The 19,432-nt window shown below is 45.3% G+C and overlaps 1 protein-coding gene across 1 annotated transcript in view; it reads left to right on the top strand.

Moving 5' to 3' along the window:
* LOC123356462 (transient receptor potential cation channel subfamily V member 6-like) overlaps positions 1-19,432 on the top strand; it is a 40,926-nt gene that overhangs the window by 12,530 nt on the left and 8,964 nt on the right. Inside the window, exons 2-13 of the mRNA XM_044999741.1 lie at positions 2,104-2,201; positions 3,031-3,153; positions 4,992-5,132; positions 5,900-5,998; positions 6,243-6,418; positions 8,459-8,605; positions 14,007-14,219; positions 14,502-14,588; positions 15,055-15,131; positions 15,463-15,628; positions 15,944-16,010; positions 17,988-18,256. Coding sequence (XP_044855676.1) covers positions 2,104-2,201; positions 3,031-3,153; positions 4,992-5,132; positions 5,900-5,998; positions 6,243-6,418; positions 8,459-8,605; positions 14,007-14,219; positions 14,502-14,588; positions 15,055-15,131; positions 15,463-15,628; positions 15,944-16,010; positions 17,988-18,256 — 1,663 coding nt within the window. The remainder of the gene's footprint in view (positions 1-2,103; positions 2,202-3,030; positions 3,154-4,991; positions 5,133-5,899; positions 5,999-6,242; positions 6,419-8,458; positions 8,606-14,006; positions 14,220-14,501; positions 14,589-15,054; positions 15,132-15,462; positions 15,629-15,943; positions 16,011-17,987; positions 18,257-19,432) is intronic.

The following is a 19,432-nucleotide window of genomic DNA, read 5'->3' as shown; positions in this document are numbered from 1 at the left end:
CTGATTAAATAATCAAGAACCTGGGGCGTGGGTAAAACTAGCCAAAGACATTCTTCTCCTATAATTGTTCCATTTTATTTTGAGCTTGTTTTATTTTAAGTTGTCATGGCATAAGAGGGAAGATCCTTTCATGGATTGAGAACTGGTTAAAAGACAGGGAACAAAAGGTAGGAATAAATGGTAAATTTTCAGAATGGAGAGGGGTAACTAGTGGTGTTCCCCAAGGGTCAGTCCTAGGACCAATCCTATTCAACTTATTCATAAATGATCAGGAGAAAGGGGTAAACAGTGAGGTGGCAAAGTATGCAGATGATACTAAACTGCTCAAGATAGTTAAGACCAAAGCAGACTGTGAAGAACGTCAAAAAGATCTCACAAAACTAAGTGATTGGGCAACAAAATAGCAAATGAAATTTAATGTGGATAAATGTAAAGTAATGCACATTGGAAAAAATAACCCCAACTATACATACAATATGATGGAGGCTAATTTAGCTACAACTAATCAGCAAAGAGATCTTGGAGTCATCGTGGATAGTTCTCTGAAGATGTCCATGCAGTGTGCAGTGGCAGTCAAAAAAGCAGAGGATGTTAGGAATCATTCAAAAAGGGATAGAGAATAAGACGGAGAATATCTTATTGCCCTTATATAAATCCATGGTACACCCACATCTTGAATACTGCATGCAGATGTGGTCTCCTCATCTCAAAAAAGATATATTGGCATTAGAAAAGGTTCAGGGAAGGGCAACTAAAATGATTAGGGGTTTGGAGAGGGTCCCATATGAGGAGAGATTAAAGAGGCTAGGACTTTTCAGCTTGGAAAAGAAGAGACTAAGGGGGAATATGATAGAGGTATATAAAATCATGAGTGTGTGCAGAAAGTGAATAAGGAAAAGTTATTTACTTGTTCCCATAATATAAGAACTAGGGGCCACCAAATGAAATTAATAGATTTAACATCCATGAAGTTCTTCTTCACACAGCGTACAGTCAACCTGTGGAACTCCTTACCTGAGGAGGTTGTGAAGGCTAGGACTATAACAGGGTTTAAAAAAGAATTAGATAAATTCATGGTGGTGAAGTCCATAAATGGCTATTAGCCAGGATGGGTAAGGAATGGTGTTGTCAGAGGATGGAGATGGATGGCAAAGGAGAGATCACTTGATCATTACCTGTTAGGTTCATTCCCTCTGGGGCACCTGGCATTGGTCACTGTGGGTAGACAGGATACTGGGCTGGATGGACCTTTGGTCTGACCCAGTATGGCCATTCTTATATTCTTATGTTCTTATGAGCTTGTTTGATGGCATGTGCTTTACTGGCTCAGTTTCCCGTAGTTGGCATAAACCCAGGCTGCACAATTTCAGTGCTCCATAACTTCCATAATTCCCTTCAGCAATAGGGAAAAGATTGTTTATATTAAGATTTGGGTCTTTAGCTCCCACACAGCATGAGATTACAGTTTAGCTCCTAGTCCATTAATTGTACCTCTGGAGCTTTGGGGAGTTGAAGAGGAGATTTTCCCTTTTATTTCCAAGTGAAGAGACACTATTTGTATAGTGATCCCTGAAATAAGGGGATGTAGTTGCTGGCTTTTTTGCTCCCAAGCTACCTAGACTACTGATAGCTAAGGTCTCTAATGACTGGCAATGCAGTCTCTTAGCCTCTTTCACTGACACACTTTCAAACAAAGAAACTATCTGTTTTAAATGTGGGTAACAGTCTAGAAATTGAAACAGTTTGGGAGTCACTTATTCCAAAGCATAACTGACTTTCTCATCTCTTTCCCTCTGCTGCCACCATGTGGTCTCATGTCAATGCAGTAAGTGTTGATGATTTCCCAGTTCTTGTTCTTTTATTGAGTTCTGTCTCTGTTGCGGTGTTGTTATTTTTCTTTTTTTGTACAGGGGAGGGAATTCAAAGAGTAGCACCAATGCATAACAAACACATGACTTACCTATCAGGGTGGAAAGGTGCTAAGCTTGAGGGTTGCTATTGGCTCCGGAAAGCCATGTTGATCCTGAAGAATTAAATTCTAAGTCAGAGAGAAGTGGGTGCAACTGAGGTTTTTAACATTGGTTTGTTTTTTCTTGGTTGCAGAATCTGGGAGTCTCCACTTCTCCAGGCTGCCAAGGAGAACGATCTCCGGGCCATCAAGAAACTGATCTCTGATGGCACCTGTGATGTCTATCAAAGAGGTAAATTGTCCCCTACTTTCCTGCTCCCTACCCATGACAGACATCCAGGGCCTGCCAGTGTGAGTCTGTGGTTATTTGTCCTTAGTTTCTTCCTGGGGAGGCCAAGACACTACAGCAGTATATGTGTGCACCACTACCTTCCTGTAGGTGATATCAGAACTGCCTGACTGTGTATCCTTAGCCCTTTTACTGCTAACAGCTGAAGGAGAGTGGCCAAGGCCTGGGCTTTTTGAGCAGGAGGAAAGGAGGAACCCAATGGCCTAAGTACTGCAGCAAAGCAAAATTCCTAGTTCCGTACCAATTATTCTATCAAAGAACTATTCAGCTCCTAGATTAATTGTGAAACTTAGAGGTGGAAAAGACTTATTGGGTAATAGTTTGTCTAGACCTCTATTCTCCCAGCTTGCCGTAGAACTGTTCCCTGCAATAAACATCTCCAGCCATGCTTCCTCCATCACCTTTGAGAAACTGTCTTCCACACTGGAATATTATTGTATTACAGTAGTTCCTAGAGGCCACAACTGAAATCAGAGGCCCATTGTGTTAGTCACTGTACCGACATAGTAAGAAGTAGTCCTTGCCCCAAAGAACTTACAAGAGAAGAAGGACAAAGGATGGGATGGGAAACAAAAGCATGGAGAGGGAAAGTCAAGGTCACACAGCAGGCCAGTGGCAGTCAGAAATAGAACCCAGGTTTCCTGAGTCACCCTATTTGCTAGACTTCACTCCCACTCAAAAAGCTCCCACTATTAATATGAAATCTCTGCTCAGCTTTGTCTTATACATATGAATGACTAGATGACTTGTATGCTTCTCCCACTCTCTCCAGGTGCAGTGGGAGAAACAGCTCTTCATGTGGCTGTCTTGTATGATAATATGGAGGCTGCTCAGGCTCTGATGGAGGCAGCTCCAGAACTTGTTAATGAGAGGATGACATCGGAGCTATATGAAGGTACCATCACCAAGACATGAGACTAAACTGGGATCCCTCTGGAGGGTCAGGAAATAAATATTATCCAGTGAGGACAATTGGTTAGAGGTCTCCTACTTTGCTGTATTGCTAAACTACAGCATTGTGAAACAAGTCCACAAACGTTTCCTGTTCGCTTAGTGTAACCTTGGGTTGAACTCTGCACAGGAACACTCACGCAGATACACAAAGGGCAGGCTCTGATCCCTGTTGGATCAGCTGTCTGTGCAATGGAATGTGGAAAATAATTATCATGCTATGTGTACTAAATTAGATTTTTGATGTGCAATTATCTGGTCCTCAGTGATCCCAGGGTTAACTCCTCCCTCCTCTTGCTCAACTACTCAGGGAAAGGGTTCTAAACCAGCGGGGGCAAACTATGGCCCGTGGGCCACATGTGGCCCGCAGGACCCTTTCCTCTGGCCCCTGAGCTCCTGCCAGGGAGCAGGGTCGAGACAGGCTTACGGAGGAGCCAGCCCAACTCCCTGGCAGCGCGGTGAGCGGGGCAGAGGCTAGCCCCTAGCCCCTCCCCTTCTGCTCCCCTCCCTCCCTGCCTCCCTCGCAGTCACAGTTCCCCCAGTGCCTGGGCAGCGTGGCTCCAGCTCCGGCTGGGCGACACAGCTATAGCGCCACCAGACCTGCTGCTCCAGGGCAGTGCGGTCAGGGGGCGGGGAGCAAGGGGAGTTCTGAGAGGGGGGCGGTCAAGGGACCTGCTGCTGGGGACAGGGGCAGAGCAAGCCAGGGCCCCCCATCCATCCCAAGCATGCTTGGCCCCTGTCCCCAGCAGCCAAGCCCAGACAGGGAGCGAGCCCTGCCTGACTGCCCGGGAGAGCAGCCAAACGAGCAGGGGAAACGCACAGGGAAAGAACTGAGCCCCCTTTCCCCCATCCCACAGGTAACATGGAGCAGGGAGAGAAGGGTGGGTAGGATAGGGGGCCCCAGGTGGGTGGGAAGCAGGGGGGATTGGATAGGGGACAGGCATCCCGGGGGAAGGTCAGGGAGCAGCGAGCAGGCATGTCTGGATAGGATGTAGGAGTCCTGGGGGGGAGTCGGGGGTGGGGAGCAGGGGGGGTTGGGTGGGGGCTCTGGGGAGCTGGATAGCGGGGCAGGCCATGCCTCACTGGGGAGGCATAGCCTCCCCCAGCCTTCCCTACCTGGCCCTCCATACAATTTCTTATCCGATGTGGCCCTAGGGCCAAAAAGTTTGCCCACCCCTGCTCTAAACCATCAAGAGATAGGCAGATAGTGAGGGTAAGCATATACAGGTGAAATTTTTTAAAAGATTTGAAAGGTGCTAAAGGCCCAGATTCAAAAATAGGGAAGGAAAGAATAAGTGCAATTGCAGAAACAGGAATGCCAAGCTAGGATTCAAAACAGCAATGTTCCTCTCCAAAATAGTTTAAAAAAAAATAAAAAAATGCAGGGGGGGGGTTACCCCAATCTCCATCTTGAGAATTAAAGATGGTGTCCCTGGCTAGTCACAGCTTAACCTGCTATTCATTCCCTGTGAGAGATACCAGAGTCTTCATCTGAGCATTTGGGATCTCAGTCCACTTGCCATATGAGCCTGCATGTCTCTGCCCCACTGAAAGCCATCGTTCAACCTGCCCAAGCGTCTCTTCAGTCTCCAGCAGGAAAACATCTCAAATGTGCAGCCTGTGCATCTTCTTGGCAAGTGGCAGAACTCTTTCTGGCACATGCCCATTAAACTTCACAACATACACACAATAAACCTAGGCACAGATTACTGATCTCTGCTTTAATGGCTGGCGGTAGATTTCCCAGAGGATGTGTTTTATTTGGGTGCACGTGTGTTGCAGGGCAGACAGCTCTCCATATCGCCGCAGTGAATCAGAACATTAATCTGGTGAAGGCTTTGCTCAAGAAGGGGGCCAATGTCTCCAGCCCACGGGCCACTGGACTCTTCTTCAGGCGCAGCGCCCATAACCTTATCTACTTTGGTATGTCCCTGTCTGCAGCTCCCAGGACAGACTGGGTTTCTTCCCCTCTCTTCTGGAGGATTGGGTGATGGAGGGAGTGTGGGGAAAGCTTGTACTGGTGCTGCCTGTGCTATACCCACTCTAGATAAATACAGGGCTCTGCTCTCCAGGGCTGTCAGTTACACACTTTTTACCAGGCACTCCAATTCAATTTGAACACAAATCATCCTAGCAGCAGGGGCCGCTCCAGGCCCCAGTGCACCAAGTGCGTGCCTGGGGTGGCAAGCCATGGGGGGGACCCTGCCGGTCGCTCTGAGGGCAGCAGTCAGGCAGCCTTCGGTGGCGTTTCTGCGGGAGGCCCACCAGTCCCGCGGTTCGGCGGCAATTCGGCAGTGAGTATGCCTAAGGGGCGGGACCGGCGGACCTGCCGCAGAAACACCGCTGAAGGCTGCCTGGCTGCCGTGCTTGGGGTGACAAAAAACACAGAACCGCCCCTGCCTAGCAGCAATTCTCTCACCTGTCAACTAGCTAAACAGTGTCCCTTCTAAGAGCCTAGGTCTCCCCTAGCTGTGACCCATTCTGTCATCTTGACATTTTTTTTGGTGGGGCGGGGGAGGGGAATGTGTTCCACTCAGTAGTATGACTTTTTTGAGGTGTGGGATTTATTGAACTTCTGGGTAACTCTCTTCCCTTCCCATGCATAGATTCCCATACATGTCTCCATCTGGCGTGTGTGCTTATTTCCTTGTGATCCGAGTCTTATTTTCTCTCTGATTCTTCCTCTTCAGGGGAGCATGTTCTATCATTTGCTGCCTGCATGGGGAGTGAGGAGATCGTCCGGTTGCTCATTGAAAATGGAGCTGACATCAGAGCACAAGACTCTCTGGGTAAGAGTTCTGCACGGGCCAAGTGACTTGCATAGGGCCAGGTTCTGCCACCCTTACACACACTGAGCAGTTACTTTACTCCACGTGCAGTTCCTGGGAGGGTGCTAGGGAAATGTAAGAAGATGTTAATGTTATCAATCAATTATATGCTCCTTAGTTTTGTTAATCAAGAATTATTTTTAATGCACATCCGCTGCTCTAGTCTGTATCATGTCGTGTGATCCCTACATTACTTCCTCCATAGGGAACACTATCCTCCACATCCTGGTTCTCCAGCCCAACAAGACTTTTGCCTGTCAGATGTACAACCTGCTTCTCTCCTATGACAAGAGCGATGAGAGTCTGGGAACCCTGGACTCAATCCCAAACAATGAGGGGCTCACTCCATTCAAACTGGCTGGAGTGGAAGGCAACACCGTGGTGAGTTCAAGCACGACACCGTTAGCTCTTCACAGGAGAAGGCTTTCAGAAATGGGTAGCTCAAGTGTTCTCTGTCTAAGGGGACTGGCATCCAGGTAGCCTATTAGTTGTGTAGAAAAGGAATATCAAGCCTTGTCTTCCTTCCTTTGCTGGGTTTCTTCACGGACATGGAGGACCAGGGAACTTCTCTCCTTTCTCTCCATTACCTAGCCTTCATTACTCTTGATGTCATACATTTAGTAATTCTACCGTCAGCCACAGTCTTCCAAGAAAAACAGTGTAGACAAGAACTGAATTTCTAATATAAAAACTAGGGCTGTCAAGCGATTAAAAAAAATAGCACTGTTCAACAATAAGAGAATACCATTTATTTAAATATTTGTGGATGTTTTCTTCATTTTTAAATATATTGATTTCAATTATAACACAGAATACAAAGTGCTCACTTTATATTATTATTTTTATGACAAATATTTGCACTGTAAAAAACAAAAGAAATAGTATTTTTCAATTCACTTAATACAAGTACTGTAGTGCAATCTCTTTATCATGAATGTTGAACTTACAAATGTATGTACCAAAAAACCTGCATTCAAAAATAAAACAATGTGAAACTTTAGAGCCTAAAGCCCACTCGCTCTTACTTCAGCCAATGGCTCAGGCAAACAAGTTTGGTTACAATTTACAGGAGTTAATGCTGCCTGCTTCTTGTTCAGTCACCTGAAAGAAAGTGAGAACAGGCATTCACATGGCACTGTTGTAGCTGGTGGGTCACAAGATATTTATGATGCGCTAATGATTCATATGTCCCTTCATGCTTTGACCACCATTCCAGAGGACATGCTGATGATGTGTTCGATAATGATCCAAAGTAGAGTGGACTGACACGTTCATTTTCACATCTGAGTCAGCAGAAGGTTGATTTTCTTTTTTGGTGGTTCAGGTTCTGTAATTTCTGCATCTGAGTGTTGCTTTTAAGAGTTCTGAAAGCATGTCCCACACCTTGTCCCTCTCAGATTTTGGACAGCACTTTAGATTCTTAAACCTTGGGTCCAGTGCTGTAGCTATCTTTAGAAATCTCACATTGGTATCTTCTTTGCATTTTGTCAAATCTGCTGTGAAAGTGGTCTTAAAATGAACATGAGCTGGGTAATCATCCGAGATTGCTATAACATGAAATATATGGCAGAATGCAGGTAAAACAGACCAGGAGATATACAATACTCCCCCAAGAAGTTCAGTCACAAATTTAATTAACACATTAATTTTTTAATTAGCATCTTCAGCATGGAAGCATGTCCTCTGGAATGGTGGCCAAAGCATGAAGGGGCATACAAATGTTTAGCATATCTGGCACGTAAATACCTTGCAATGTCAGCTCCAAAGTGCCATGCGAACGCCTGTTCTCACATTCGGGTGACATTGTAAATAAGAAACGTGTACTTCCCCTGTAGCTCCCTTGGCCGTGGTTCCCCATTCCCGGCCAATGGAAGCTGCAGGGGGCAAAGCCTGGAGGCAAGGACATTGCACAGGGGGCTGCAAGGACGTGGTGCCTGCCACTTCTGAGAGCGGCGCAGGGCCCATGGCGCCACGGAGGGCAATCCAGTGAGCCAGATCCAAAGCCTAGATAGAAGTGTGTGAAATATTTGTGACAAAAGGTGAAACTGCTAGAACTTGTGGGGGAGAGGGGTTAATTTAAAAAAAAAATCTTACAAATGAACACGTTTCATCCCCAAAATTGCCTTTTTTGTGATTTTATTTTTGCTTGAAGGTGCTAAAAATGACACCTTCTGCGCGAGGGGAGGCTTCAGTAATGTGTGGGGGGCAGATGGTTGGAGGTAGAGTTTGTTAATGCAGCAACAGCCATTTTGTCAATGTCACAGAAAAGCAAACCATTGAAAGATGTGAAAACTGCAAAAAGACCCAGTGCCAAATTTTAGTGCAGAACTTGTTATAATCAATTTGGCATATGTATACTGTGAGTTGCATGAATTCCTGGGCATTGACTGATTCCGCACCATCCCTTTCCTTGCTCCTCAGATGTTTCAGCACCTCATGCAGAAGCGAAAGCACACTCTGTGGACTTTTGGCCCCGTGACTTCTGTCCTCTATGACCTCACAGAAATTGACTCCTGGGGTGAAGATCAGTCCTTCCTGGAGCTTGTTGTCTCAACCAAGAAGAGAGAGGTACACCGGGGGGTCAGAGTCTCTGTACAGAAAGTGTTTGTTATGAAAAGAGAAATCCAACTGAACACTGAAAGTTCCAGCTGCGCAGCTATTCCATATAGTCCACAAGATCTGGCACTTCTTGCCCATTTGAGACAGGGAACAAGTGAAATGCAGCAAACCCTTTGTGACACAGTAAATATGATTCTATACAACAGTTACACCATAAACTCGCAGTTTGAGAGGATGGTTTAAAGAATGTTGCCTTAGGCCCTGTGCCATGTTCAATATGCCCAAGGATGCTAATGCTACAGGAAGCGATGTTGCAGATTCAGCAGAAGGTGCTCTCTGATTCTGTAGTCTCAAAGACATAAATAAGAAGTATTCTGTGCTGCTGCAATACTCCTTGCCTATATAGTGGGGTGTTGTGAGCTTTTCCTTAGTGGTTATTGAGGTGCTTTGAGATCCTGGGATGGAAGGTGCTTTAGAAATGCAAAGTTTGATTATTCGATACCTCATTAACTAACATTCCAAATTAACTTCTGAAACAAAAATGGGTAAGACCCATCCAGGCTTGACATTGGGGAAAAAAAGATACCCGCCAACAACAGGTTTCCTTACAGAGAAAACAAAAACATCTTCAAGGCTCAATTAGTGTCCTAAAGCATTAATTGTAATGACGTCAATAAACAATGAGCTAGGCCTCCTAATATACGGAAAATATCAATAGATACTGAAATTATAAGAAGGGGAAACAAATCCAGCACATTGTTAGTTGTGTTATGTAATTTCCATACCGCAAAACTCTAGAAACACTTATGAAATAGATAGTCCTAGATAAAAAATTATTGATGCCTTTTCCAGCTACTAGAAGCCCTGGGAAAATATGCTGACCTCACTATGTTTTTTTTTATATATTGAGAATCCCTTAAATCCCTGCATGTGTTGGTATCTGTGAGCATTTAAAGGACAGTATACATTATGAAACATTATGAAACAGATCTATAAAAACTACCCGGGAGCCAGTCCAAGAGACTAATTCAAACGTTTAAAATAAATTCTGATGACCCCCTCTCTTCCGAAGACATGCATGCATTTGCAGATCCACAATTCTTGATGCCATGAACTAAATAATGTCGAGAAAGCTATTTTCCCAAATAGAGGAAAACATGATGGGCTCATACTATGCAATAACTCTCTCCCAAATACTGAAAATTAAATTTTTTGTCAGAATCTGCACTAGCAGACTATCCCTTCTTTTTCTATCCCATACATATATGGATCATACTGTTAAAGTACTATTTCCCATCCACACCCTTCTGTAACTTATACACCCACTTTTGATCTGCTGTAACTCCATTATTATAAGTTACTTGCACTGCAGTAGTATCTCGAGGCTCCAACTGAGATCAGGGCCCTATTGTGCTAGGCACTGTACAAATACATAGTGAGAGATAATCTTTGTCCTTTCACAGTTTAAAAGGACAAGAATGGGAGAAATGTTTATGTCTGGGAGCTAAGGCACAGAGAGATTACAGGTAAAATTTCAAAAACCACTTAAATCCCATTTGAAAAGGGGCCTTAGGCTCTTAAATCACTTAGGTGCTTTTGACAATTTTGCACTAAGTGCATTGCCCAAGGTCTCAGAGGAAGTCAGTAGCAGAACCTGCACTTACACTCAGTTCAGTGAGATATAGACATCAGTTGAGTTACCTTTGGTTTACATTGATGTGAGAGGAGGATCAGGTCCTGGGCAAGGGACAGGGGCGTCAGGAGAAGCTAAGTCTCCTCATTTTAGACTCCCTTATATTCATTTAGGTTCAGCTCCGTACTAGGCTCACAGAATCCTCACCTCTGCTACCATAACTGGACTAGTTCAATATCTGTGATACACTGCCATCATTTTAGGCAACCAGAGTTGTTTTAATGAAGCTTATTATAGATTGTTTTCAAGACAAAAGCCTGTATTCAGGTGAATATTTGTAATGTGTGTACGAAATAGAAATCATTCTATGTACTGTGGCTACACAGCTATTTATACTCGTGCTAGCCTGAGGAGAGCTAGTGTGCACGCCAACAGGGAAATCGCACCCCTAACTCAGAGTGTAGACGCACGCTTAAAGTTCCCTCATACCCTTTGATCTACCTCTCTTTCAAAGTGGAGTAGACCACAGTGCACTAAGGAACTTTTAGTGCATGGTACAGGTACAGGGTCCATATACCCAGTCAGCGCGCTGTAGATTTACAGCCCAGCTTCCCACACACTTAACTCATCATCTAGACAAGCCCTTAGATTCACACCTACTTACCAGCATGTAACTTAACTATGCACACCCCCCACATAGCACCCACCAGGTCTAAGCAAGTCTAAGCTGGAGTGATATAAGGGCTTTGAAGAGGAGTCTAGCAGGAGAAACAAAACTAGGGTATTGTAAGAATGTGTAGTTTAAAGTAGCCTCTCAGCCCTTAATTTAATTTACACCTTTTTCCTGCTTCCGGGTACATAAGCTGCCCAAACTTGGACTCCCCTGTGCACCTGTAAATAGATTTTGGGCAGTCTGAACTGGGTGTAAGGGCATCTACCTTATACTTCTGAATTTGGCCCCATACGTCTCCAAGTATCTCATACAAAATTCTCAGGCTTAGAGCAGACACCTAGGACTTGGTACAGCTGAGGCCAATGGGTATCGGCAACAAATGGGCAACAAATGTACAGATTGTTTAAAATATAATATAATATTTTATTGGCCTGAGAATCTTACTAGCAGTCCATTGCTAATCAAATCTGGAAAGATTTACCTGCTTCTTGCCCCTAAAAATATCTGATGCCAGGGACTCCTGTATTTCAGGGTGTATAGGAATGTATCATGATCCTAAATCTTTGAGAATCATAAAACAATGATAGATGCCATTCTCTTGCTGTCTCTGCAAGGAACTGTCATAACTCAGACTAATTCTAAATGAGTTAGAAATCTGCCATCCATCTTCCTTCTTGGAGAAAGAACTCATTTACCTTCAGTGGTAAACCTACTGTGAACTCTCAGAAACATAAATTGTTTGCCAGTGAACTTGTTAACATGGCCAACTCTCTTTGAGAGCAAACAAATAAATTCTCTGAGGTTCATTTTTTTATATGTGGATAACTTTCAAGTGAAATAACATCATATGCTGACTTCTGCGGAAGCAGCATGCAGCTGGCTTTGACTTTTGCCTTAGCATGTTATGACTGACGTCTGTATAAACTGTTTCTCTGGACCTCTGAAGGAGACTTTGATCCACCATAAACAATCAGCTACGTATCTAATTCTGCCTTTGAATACATGGGTGTACTTTCTACTGAAGTCAGTGGGCATTACATTCACATATGGGAGAGAAAAACTGAGCCCCAAGGCTCATCTGGAATAAACCAGCATAATTTCATTTACTTCAGTTGAGCTATGCTGATTTACACCCGCTTAGGATCAGGACCTACATTGAAGAGAATTGGACTGTGTGTCAATCTTTTGGCTTTGTTTTTCAGTTCAAATATATAAAATATCTCCTTTCTATGGGCCATGTCTATGAAGTCAGACAGTTTGTCTGTATCGTCCTTTAAAAACTTTTAACCAACTGTACAATTCTAGAGCAGGGACACGATTCTCTAACAAATATTATATATTGGTAAAGAAATTCTATAGAACATGTCTCATTCTCTGTTACATTGGACAGGACATTTAGAGACATTTCTATAGAATCCTATTGTCTCATGCCTTTTAAATTCTATGGGCTTTTCCCATAAGAGTATATTCCAGAATGTTCCTATGAAAGAACTATCTATAATCAGAATCTTTTCAAAAGGACACATTAAGTATTGATTACTGAAAAGCTGTAATTGATTTTCTCAGTCTGATCCTATGGCAGATCTATGAAACTTTTTTCTTTTCATTCTGTAGTTACAGGTTTGATTTCAGTTTTGTAATAGCCTAGAGGTGCATTATTATTGTTGTGGAAAAAACCTCACATATGAAAACTAAAAAAACAGTGCAGTGTTATTTTTATTCATGCAGTTAAAACCTCAATAAAAAAATGGCCATACACTTATAGGATTATTTTATATCTATGAAGTCCTTGGCTGGTGAATAAACAAGCCAAACCCTTTGTATAGTTATCATTTGTTTCTCTTGTTTTCTCTGGACTGTTCTTCTTTTGCTGTGTTTCCCAGTCAGCTGTCTTCCAGCCCTCTCCCTTTCTTCTCCTAAAGGAGATAGTTGGTTTAATGCCGACAAAATCTTTACAGAGGAGAAAAAGAGGTAGAGACATTAAGGGCAGAATTTTTCAGCCTTGGTGACAAATTTTCCACAGATGCAGAATTCCCAGAATTCCAAGAGACAAGGTGGACCAACTTCTCTTAGTGAGAGAGAAACGATATTACCTCACTTTCTCTCTGATATCCTGGGACTGACACAGCTGCAATTACACTGCACACAACTCCAAGTGACGTCAATAGAAGCACCTTTGGAAAACATACCATTTATTTAGGTGCCTAAGTTTAGGCACTATCTGAAAACTGACTTAAGTGACTTACACAAGATCACTTGAGAAATCTGTGCCACTACTGGAAATAGAACCCAATGTTCTGACTTCCAGTCCTTTCCTTTAATGGCTAGATTATGTTTTTCACAGTGAAAGGTGTCTTATCTCTTATATAACACAAGTTACCTTTAGCTTTAATTGAGTCAGTCTTCAAAACAACTTCCAATCACAGGAAAAGAAGATTCACAAACTTGAATTAGTTTTGTGCACCCTCTGAACCTCCAGAACTGTTCACAAGGTTCAAAAACTACTGACATCGTGAGGTTAGCCCATCCCTATTGTATACACCTCATACAGTGTGTAAAATGACTCATAAAAGAGGTAGAGATCTTTCTAGATCATAAAAATTAGATTTATTACTGTTTTCAAGAATACAGTTTCTTTTTTGCAGTGCCTTACACCCCCACAGATTTTATAGGGATCATTCAATCATTGCAGAAATATATCCACCTCTGGGCTAGAACCCAGTAGTAAGTTAGCAGTACAGAGCAACACATCAGGATAGTAAGTGCAGAGTTGCAGAGTAGTTAAGTCAATGTCTCCCTGTTTCCATTGTCTCCAACACACACACATACACACTCTCTCTCCCTCTCTCCCACTTAATGAATAAAAGCAGAGTGCAAGGGTGTTCCCTATTTTCTTAGCACTTTGTCCAACAGTCTTATGGGCAGCTGGGCTCATGCAACTTGACTGAAGAATTCGCTTGTGTATGAGATGAATGTAGTGTCCTCATGCTGAGATGCCCTTGGAGAAATTAGCTTATGTTAATGTCCTGCCAGGAACTAGTGTAGAGAGTGCCCATAAACCAATGTCTCTCACAGCTAATAACTGATCTCTTTCTCTCTCTCAGGCCCGTCAGATTTTAGATCTAACACCTGTGAAGGAGCTGGTGAGCCTGAAATGGAATATGTATGGACATCCCTATTTCTGTTTCCTGGCCTTGTTCTACGTGCTGTACATGATTTGCTTTACCATGTGCTGTGTTTACCGACCTCTGAAAGCTCGATCAGAAAACAAAACGAATGACAGAGACAACACCATCTATATCCAGAAAATGCTGCAGGTGCATTATGTATGGGGATTGGGGGGCAATGTGGGTAGGGTTGGGGCATCAGTCCAACCTATCGGGGAAATCCTACTGTCTCCTGACCTCAGTGGCTGTAGCTTTGCCTTCTTTCATTTACTCACCTCATACTCTTTTTCAGGGAGGGAATAGTAGTTGGGGAAATTCTCTGTGTCCTGATGTCTCAGGTGCTCAGCCTGGACCCGGATGGCTCTTGTGGCCTCTCCAGACACTATAGTGTTCCCCCATACCCGTCATTAGCTCCTCTTTTTCTCCTTTCAGGAATCCTATGTGACATATGAGGATGAACTCAGGCTGGTCGGGGAGCTGATCACAGTAATTGGAGCTGTAGTGATATTGATCCTGGAGGTAAGGGCAACAGTGTGAGCAATACAGCCCTGGATTCTAATCAAGAGAGCTCTTACTTAAGCTAAACAGAGACTGGCCTGTGTTGGTGACTCAGTAGGGGTCATTCTTTGAACCCTAGTGCCTCAGCAGGGTCCTATGGAGCACTATGTTACTGGAAGTGCCATCTGTCAGATAAGACCTGAAACTGAGGTTGTGACCACTTGGCAGTAAGGATTTCAGGAACTTCCGAGGAGAGTTAGGGTGTTGTCCCCACTGTTTTGGCAAAATGTAGCTCCATCTGGATCTGGGATTTTTGGGTAATGCTCTGTGCTCTTAAACAGCTTCCATGTTCCTCCCCATATCCAGGACAATTAGCTGTAAGATCAATGGATGAACAGAACTCTATGTAGATTGGGAATTATCATTCTGATCATCTCCTTGGGCATAATCCATCTGATCCCCAAACTTAACAGAGTGTTCCTCTTAGATTCCAGATATCCTTAGAGTTGGAGCCACCAAGTACTTCGGACAAACCATCCTGGGAGGACCATTCCACGTCATCATGTGAGGTTCCACCTCTCCAAATCTCATAAATAGCTTGTCTCTCATTTTCTATCCAGCTGTCCTTTACCTTGTCATTAGACCTGCTCTCTCTCCTCTTCTGGGTGTTGCTTTTCTTTGCTTCTTTCTCTTTCTCCATCAGTTTATGTGCATCAGAAAGACAGAGACAGAGAGAGAGATGTCTGACAGCCAGGCAAGTGAGCAAGCACAGATGAGCATAAGTTTTAGCCAGTTTTCATCTACAAGTGGGACAGAGTATACCTGTGTGTGAACACAAAAGAAAGAAGGCATGATTCCCATGCTGATCCTCCTGGCTCTCTCTCTTCCTCTACAGCATCACCTATGCCTGTATGATCCTGGTGACCATGGTGATGCGTCTCACCAGCACCACTGGAGAGGTGGTTCCCATGTCCTTTGCCCTGGTGCTGGGCTGGTGCAACGTCATGTACTTCGCACGAGGCTTTCAGATGCTGGGACCCTTCACCATCATGATTCAGAAGGTAAGGACAACACAGCCTTGTTACACAGAGACTGATCCCAATACAAAAATCCAGACAGGGAAAACCAGAAGAGCAGACTTCCTCCAACAGATTTATATTAGAACATGGGAATGAGGTCTTTTCTGTGACAGGAAGAACTCAGGCCTTTTCCACTGGACACAGGTGTTAGCCATGAGGGCTTTCTGATGCTCCTTTCTTCAACATACCTGTAACATCAGATATATTTAGTATCACACAGTGAGAAGGGGGAAAGGTCTTTGGCTTGGTGGGAAAGTCGGGTCTCATGGCATCTATACCTATCTCTTTGCTCTGCAGATGATATTTGGAGACCTCATGCGCTTCTGTTGGCTCATGGCGGTGGTGATACTTGGCTTTTCATCAGGTGAGACCATAATTTGTAAACCAGGCTGTGTTCCCTCTGCTGTCTCTCCATGTCTTATCTGGGTAATTCAGCCTAGCATCACCTTGCTCTCTTTGAGAGAGCCAGCTAGGGCTGTGACAACACATGGCTTCTATTTCTACTCCTGGGGGAATTCTGCATCACTGCTCACATGCAGAATTAATATCTGCCATAGATTTCTTTGCTTTCCCGCAGAAAAATGACTTTCTGATGGGGAAGCAAAGGGAAAATGCAAGAGGGGCCATGCGCCCCTCACTTGCAGCATGGGCATGTTGTTTCATGCGCCTGGAGCAGCCAGCAGAGAGGTAAATCACTGTGGGGGGGTCACGGCTAGGGACACTCCAGCCGGTGCCAGGTCAGACCCATTCCCCATCTGCCCAGCCCCCATGTTTCTATAGCGAGACTCCCTATATCCAGACCCTCTGCCAAGCCTCACCCTGTGCATCTGGAGCCCCCCTGCACCTGGACCCTCCCACACCTAGCTCTCGGGACACCCGGACCAATGAATCCTATCCTGCACTAGGATCAGCTGTTAGTCCCAGCTGGGCTGAGGAGGGGGAGGAGCGTATTTTTCCTGCATGGAGCAACTGGGGCCAGAGCAGTAAGCAGTAAGACCCACCCCAAGAAACCTCCCACACCTCTGTTCCCTCGCCCCCTCGCTTTCTGCCTCCATCACTCCTCAGCCACCAGGGGAGGGATCACTACAGAGAGCTGCTCCTCTGTCCACTCAACACCTGTGCATTTGGGGGCCCCCAAACTCAGACCCCCTTGCTGAGCCTCACCCTCGGAACCTAGCTCCCCCTGCATCTGAAACCCTCCTTCTTGCAAACAGACCCCCACCCCCACATCAAACCATGCCTCACCAATCCCCCACACCTGGATCCCCCCTGCCAAGCCCCACCTGCCTGCATCTGGCCCCTCCCTGCTGAGCCCCACTCCCCTGCATCCAGACTCCCACCTGTGCACCCAGACCACCCCCTGCTGAGTCCCCCGCACTTAAACGCCCTCCCCAATGAGCCTCACCCCCCATGCACCTGGACCACTCTGATGAGTCCCCCTACACACACCTGGACCCCCATCCCACTGAGCTCCAACGAGCTGCACCCAGACCCCCACCCCACCAAGCCACACTCACCCAGCACCTAAACCCCCTGTCAAGCTCCAACCAACTTCACCTGGATCCCCCCTGCAGAGTCCCATTGCCCCTGCACCTGGAACGCCCCCGCTCCCCCCACCACGAGCTCCTGTGCATCCAGATCCCGCTACATCCAGGTTGCCCCACACAGAACCCTCCCTCCCTGCACCTGGATTCCTCCACACTAAGCCCCTCCACACTTGGATTCTGCTGGGCTGAGCCTGCCTGCCCCCATCTGATGCGCCTGGTGCGGAGGGGCAGGGCCCCGGGGTGTTTCTAGGGCAGGTCCGTCCCTTGCGCTGTGTCAGGGTCGGGTGCAGCCTCACCACCAAGTCCATGTCCTGGGGGTGGTGGGGGTTGCAGGATGATCTCCCACCTCTGTGCAGCCAGTGGCCTGTCCTCCCCACTGCCACGCTGGAGCTTCCACATTTACTTGTGGACAAATACAATTTGCAGAATTTTAAAATATTGTGCATAGAGTTTTTATTTTTTTGGCACAGAATTTTTAAAATGTTTTGGTGCAGAATTTCCTCAGGAGTATATTTCTGTGGAAATGATGCTAGAACTTTCCCCAGCATGGCCTTCTGTTATGTCACAGCTTGTTTATTATTAATTGCTTATATTACTGTAAAGCCCAAAGGCCCCAGTCAGGAATTAGCTCCCATCATGCGGGGAGTTGCACACACAGATAGATATAGTCCCTGTCCAGAAGATCTTACACTCCAATAATCCCCATTCTGATCCCACCCCTCAGATTCTCTGTTGCTGACCACAGGGCATTATTCGTATTGTAACTTTCTCTTCCTTTCCTTGTGCCCCTCCAGCCTTTTACATAATCTTCCAGACAGAGAACCCCACAGAGCTGGGCCAGTTCTACAGCTATCCCATGTCTCTGTTCACCACCTTTGAGCTCTTCCTCACCATCATTGACGGGCCTGCCAACTACAGCGTGGACCTGCCCTTCATGTACAGTGTGGTGTACTTCGCCTTTGCCGTCATCGCCACCCTCCTCATGCTCAACCTGCTCATCGCCATGATGGGCGACACCCACTGGCGCGTGGCCCACGAGCGGGATGAGCTTTGGAGAGCACAGGTGAGGGCTCTGTTGTGCTAGGCCAGGCAATGGAGAAATCTTTCCAGTACAGAATGAGGAGATTTGTCCCTGGTGGAAGTGCTGATAAGTGCAGCTAATCGCTCCTGCAGTGCAAAGAAGCATGGCCACATCACCCCCATCCTTACACAGCTCCATCGGCTCGGCCTCCCATTCATTTCAAGATCCAGTTTAACTCACCACCACCTTGATAGTCCTGCTCCAGCCTATCTGTCTCCTGTCTCATTCCCTCTGCATATCAAGCACCATTTTTTCTGTCCTTTCACATAGTATGGGCACTCTCTTTGTGAGAGCCTTCTCCTCTGCAGCTCTTGACATCTGGACCAGACTTTCTGTCTCTTTGTGCCCTATCCACACCTCCATATCATTTCAAGCCACCATTCAGAAACTTGTTTGTCCTCTCTTGTCCATCCCAACCCCTTTATATTCCTCACTCACTGACACTCCTCATAGATTCACAGATTCCAATGCCAGAAGGGACATTGTGATCCTCTAGTCTGACCTCTTGTAGAACACAGACTGTAGAACTTCCCCTAAATAATTCCTAAAGCAGATCCTTTAGGGAAAAAAAACCCATCCAGTCTTGATTTAAAAATTGTGAGTGATGGAGAATCCACCATGACCCCTGATAAATCGTTACAATGGTTAATTACTCTCCCTATTTAAAATGTACATCTTATTTCCAGTCTGAATTTGTTTCACTTCAGTTTCCAGCCCTTGGATCATGTTATACCTTTTTCTGCTACCTCCTGCCTTTCCAAGACAGACCAGGAAGTTTAATGGTTGACTTTCCTGATGTTGCAGGGTATTGAGTTCCTGATGGTAACTGGACACTCACCCTGCTCATGGCTGAAATAATTTGCATAACCACAGTGGCATGTCCTATAGACTGTACACTGACTGGCTTATTCCCTGCCACCATGTGTAAGGGGGAAGAAGATTCTGTTTTCTGTTGTTTGAAGATGGTCCATGGTTTGCTCAACCCTTGGTGAAATTAAAGCAAAAATAGTGAGCAACCCTTCAGTAGACAGGATAGCGATGCTGCCTCTCCTTCCTTCAGTACCTCTAAACTCTCCTCATGGAGGTGTTGTCAATGATTTTCAAAGTGAGGTTTTTCAGATAGTGCTTTGGGTTGTTGTTTTTTTTACTTTCATCTCT

This window comes from Mauremys mutica, chromosome 1, assembly GCF_020497125.1.
Source record: "Mauremys mutica isolate MM-2020 ecotype Southern chromosome 1, ASM2049712v1, whole genome shotgun sequence".
Classification (NCBI taxonomy): Eukaryota; Metazoa; Chordata; order Testudines; family Geoemydidae; genus Mauremys; species Mauremys mutica.
The sequence above is the reverse complement of the archived record's forward strand: the minus strand, read 5'-3'. Positions and strand labels throughout refer to the sequence as shown.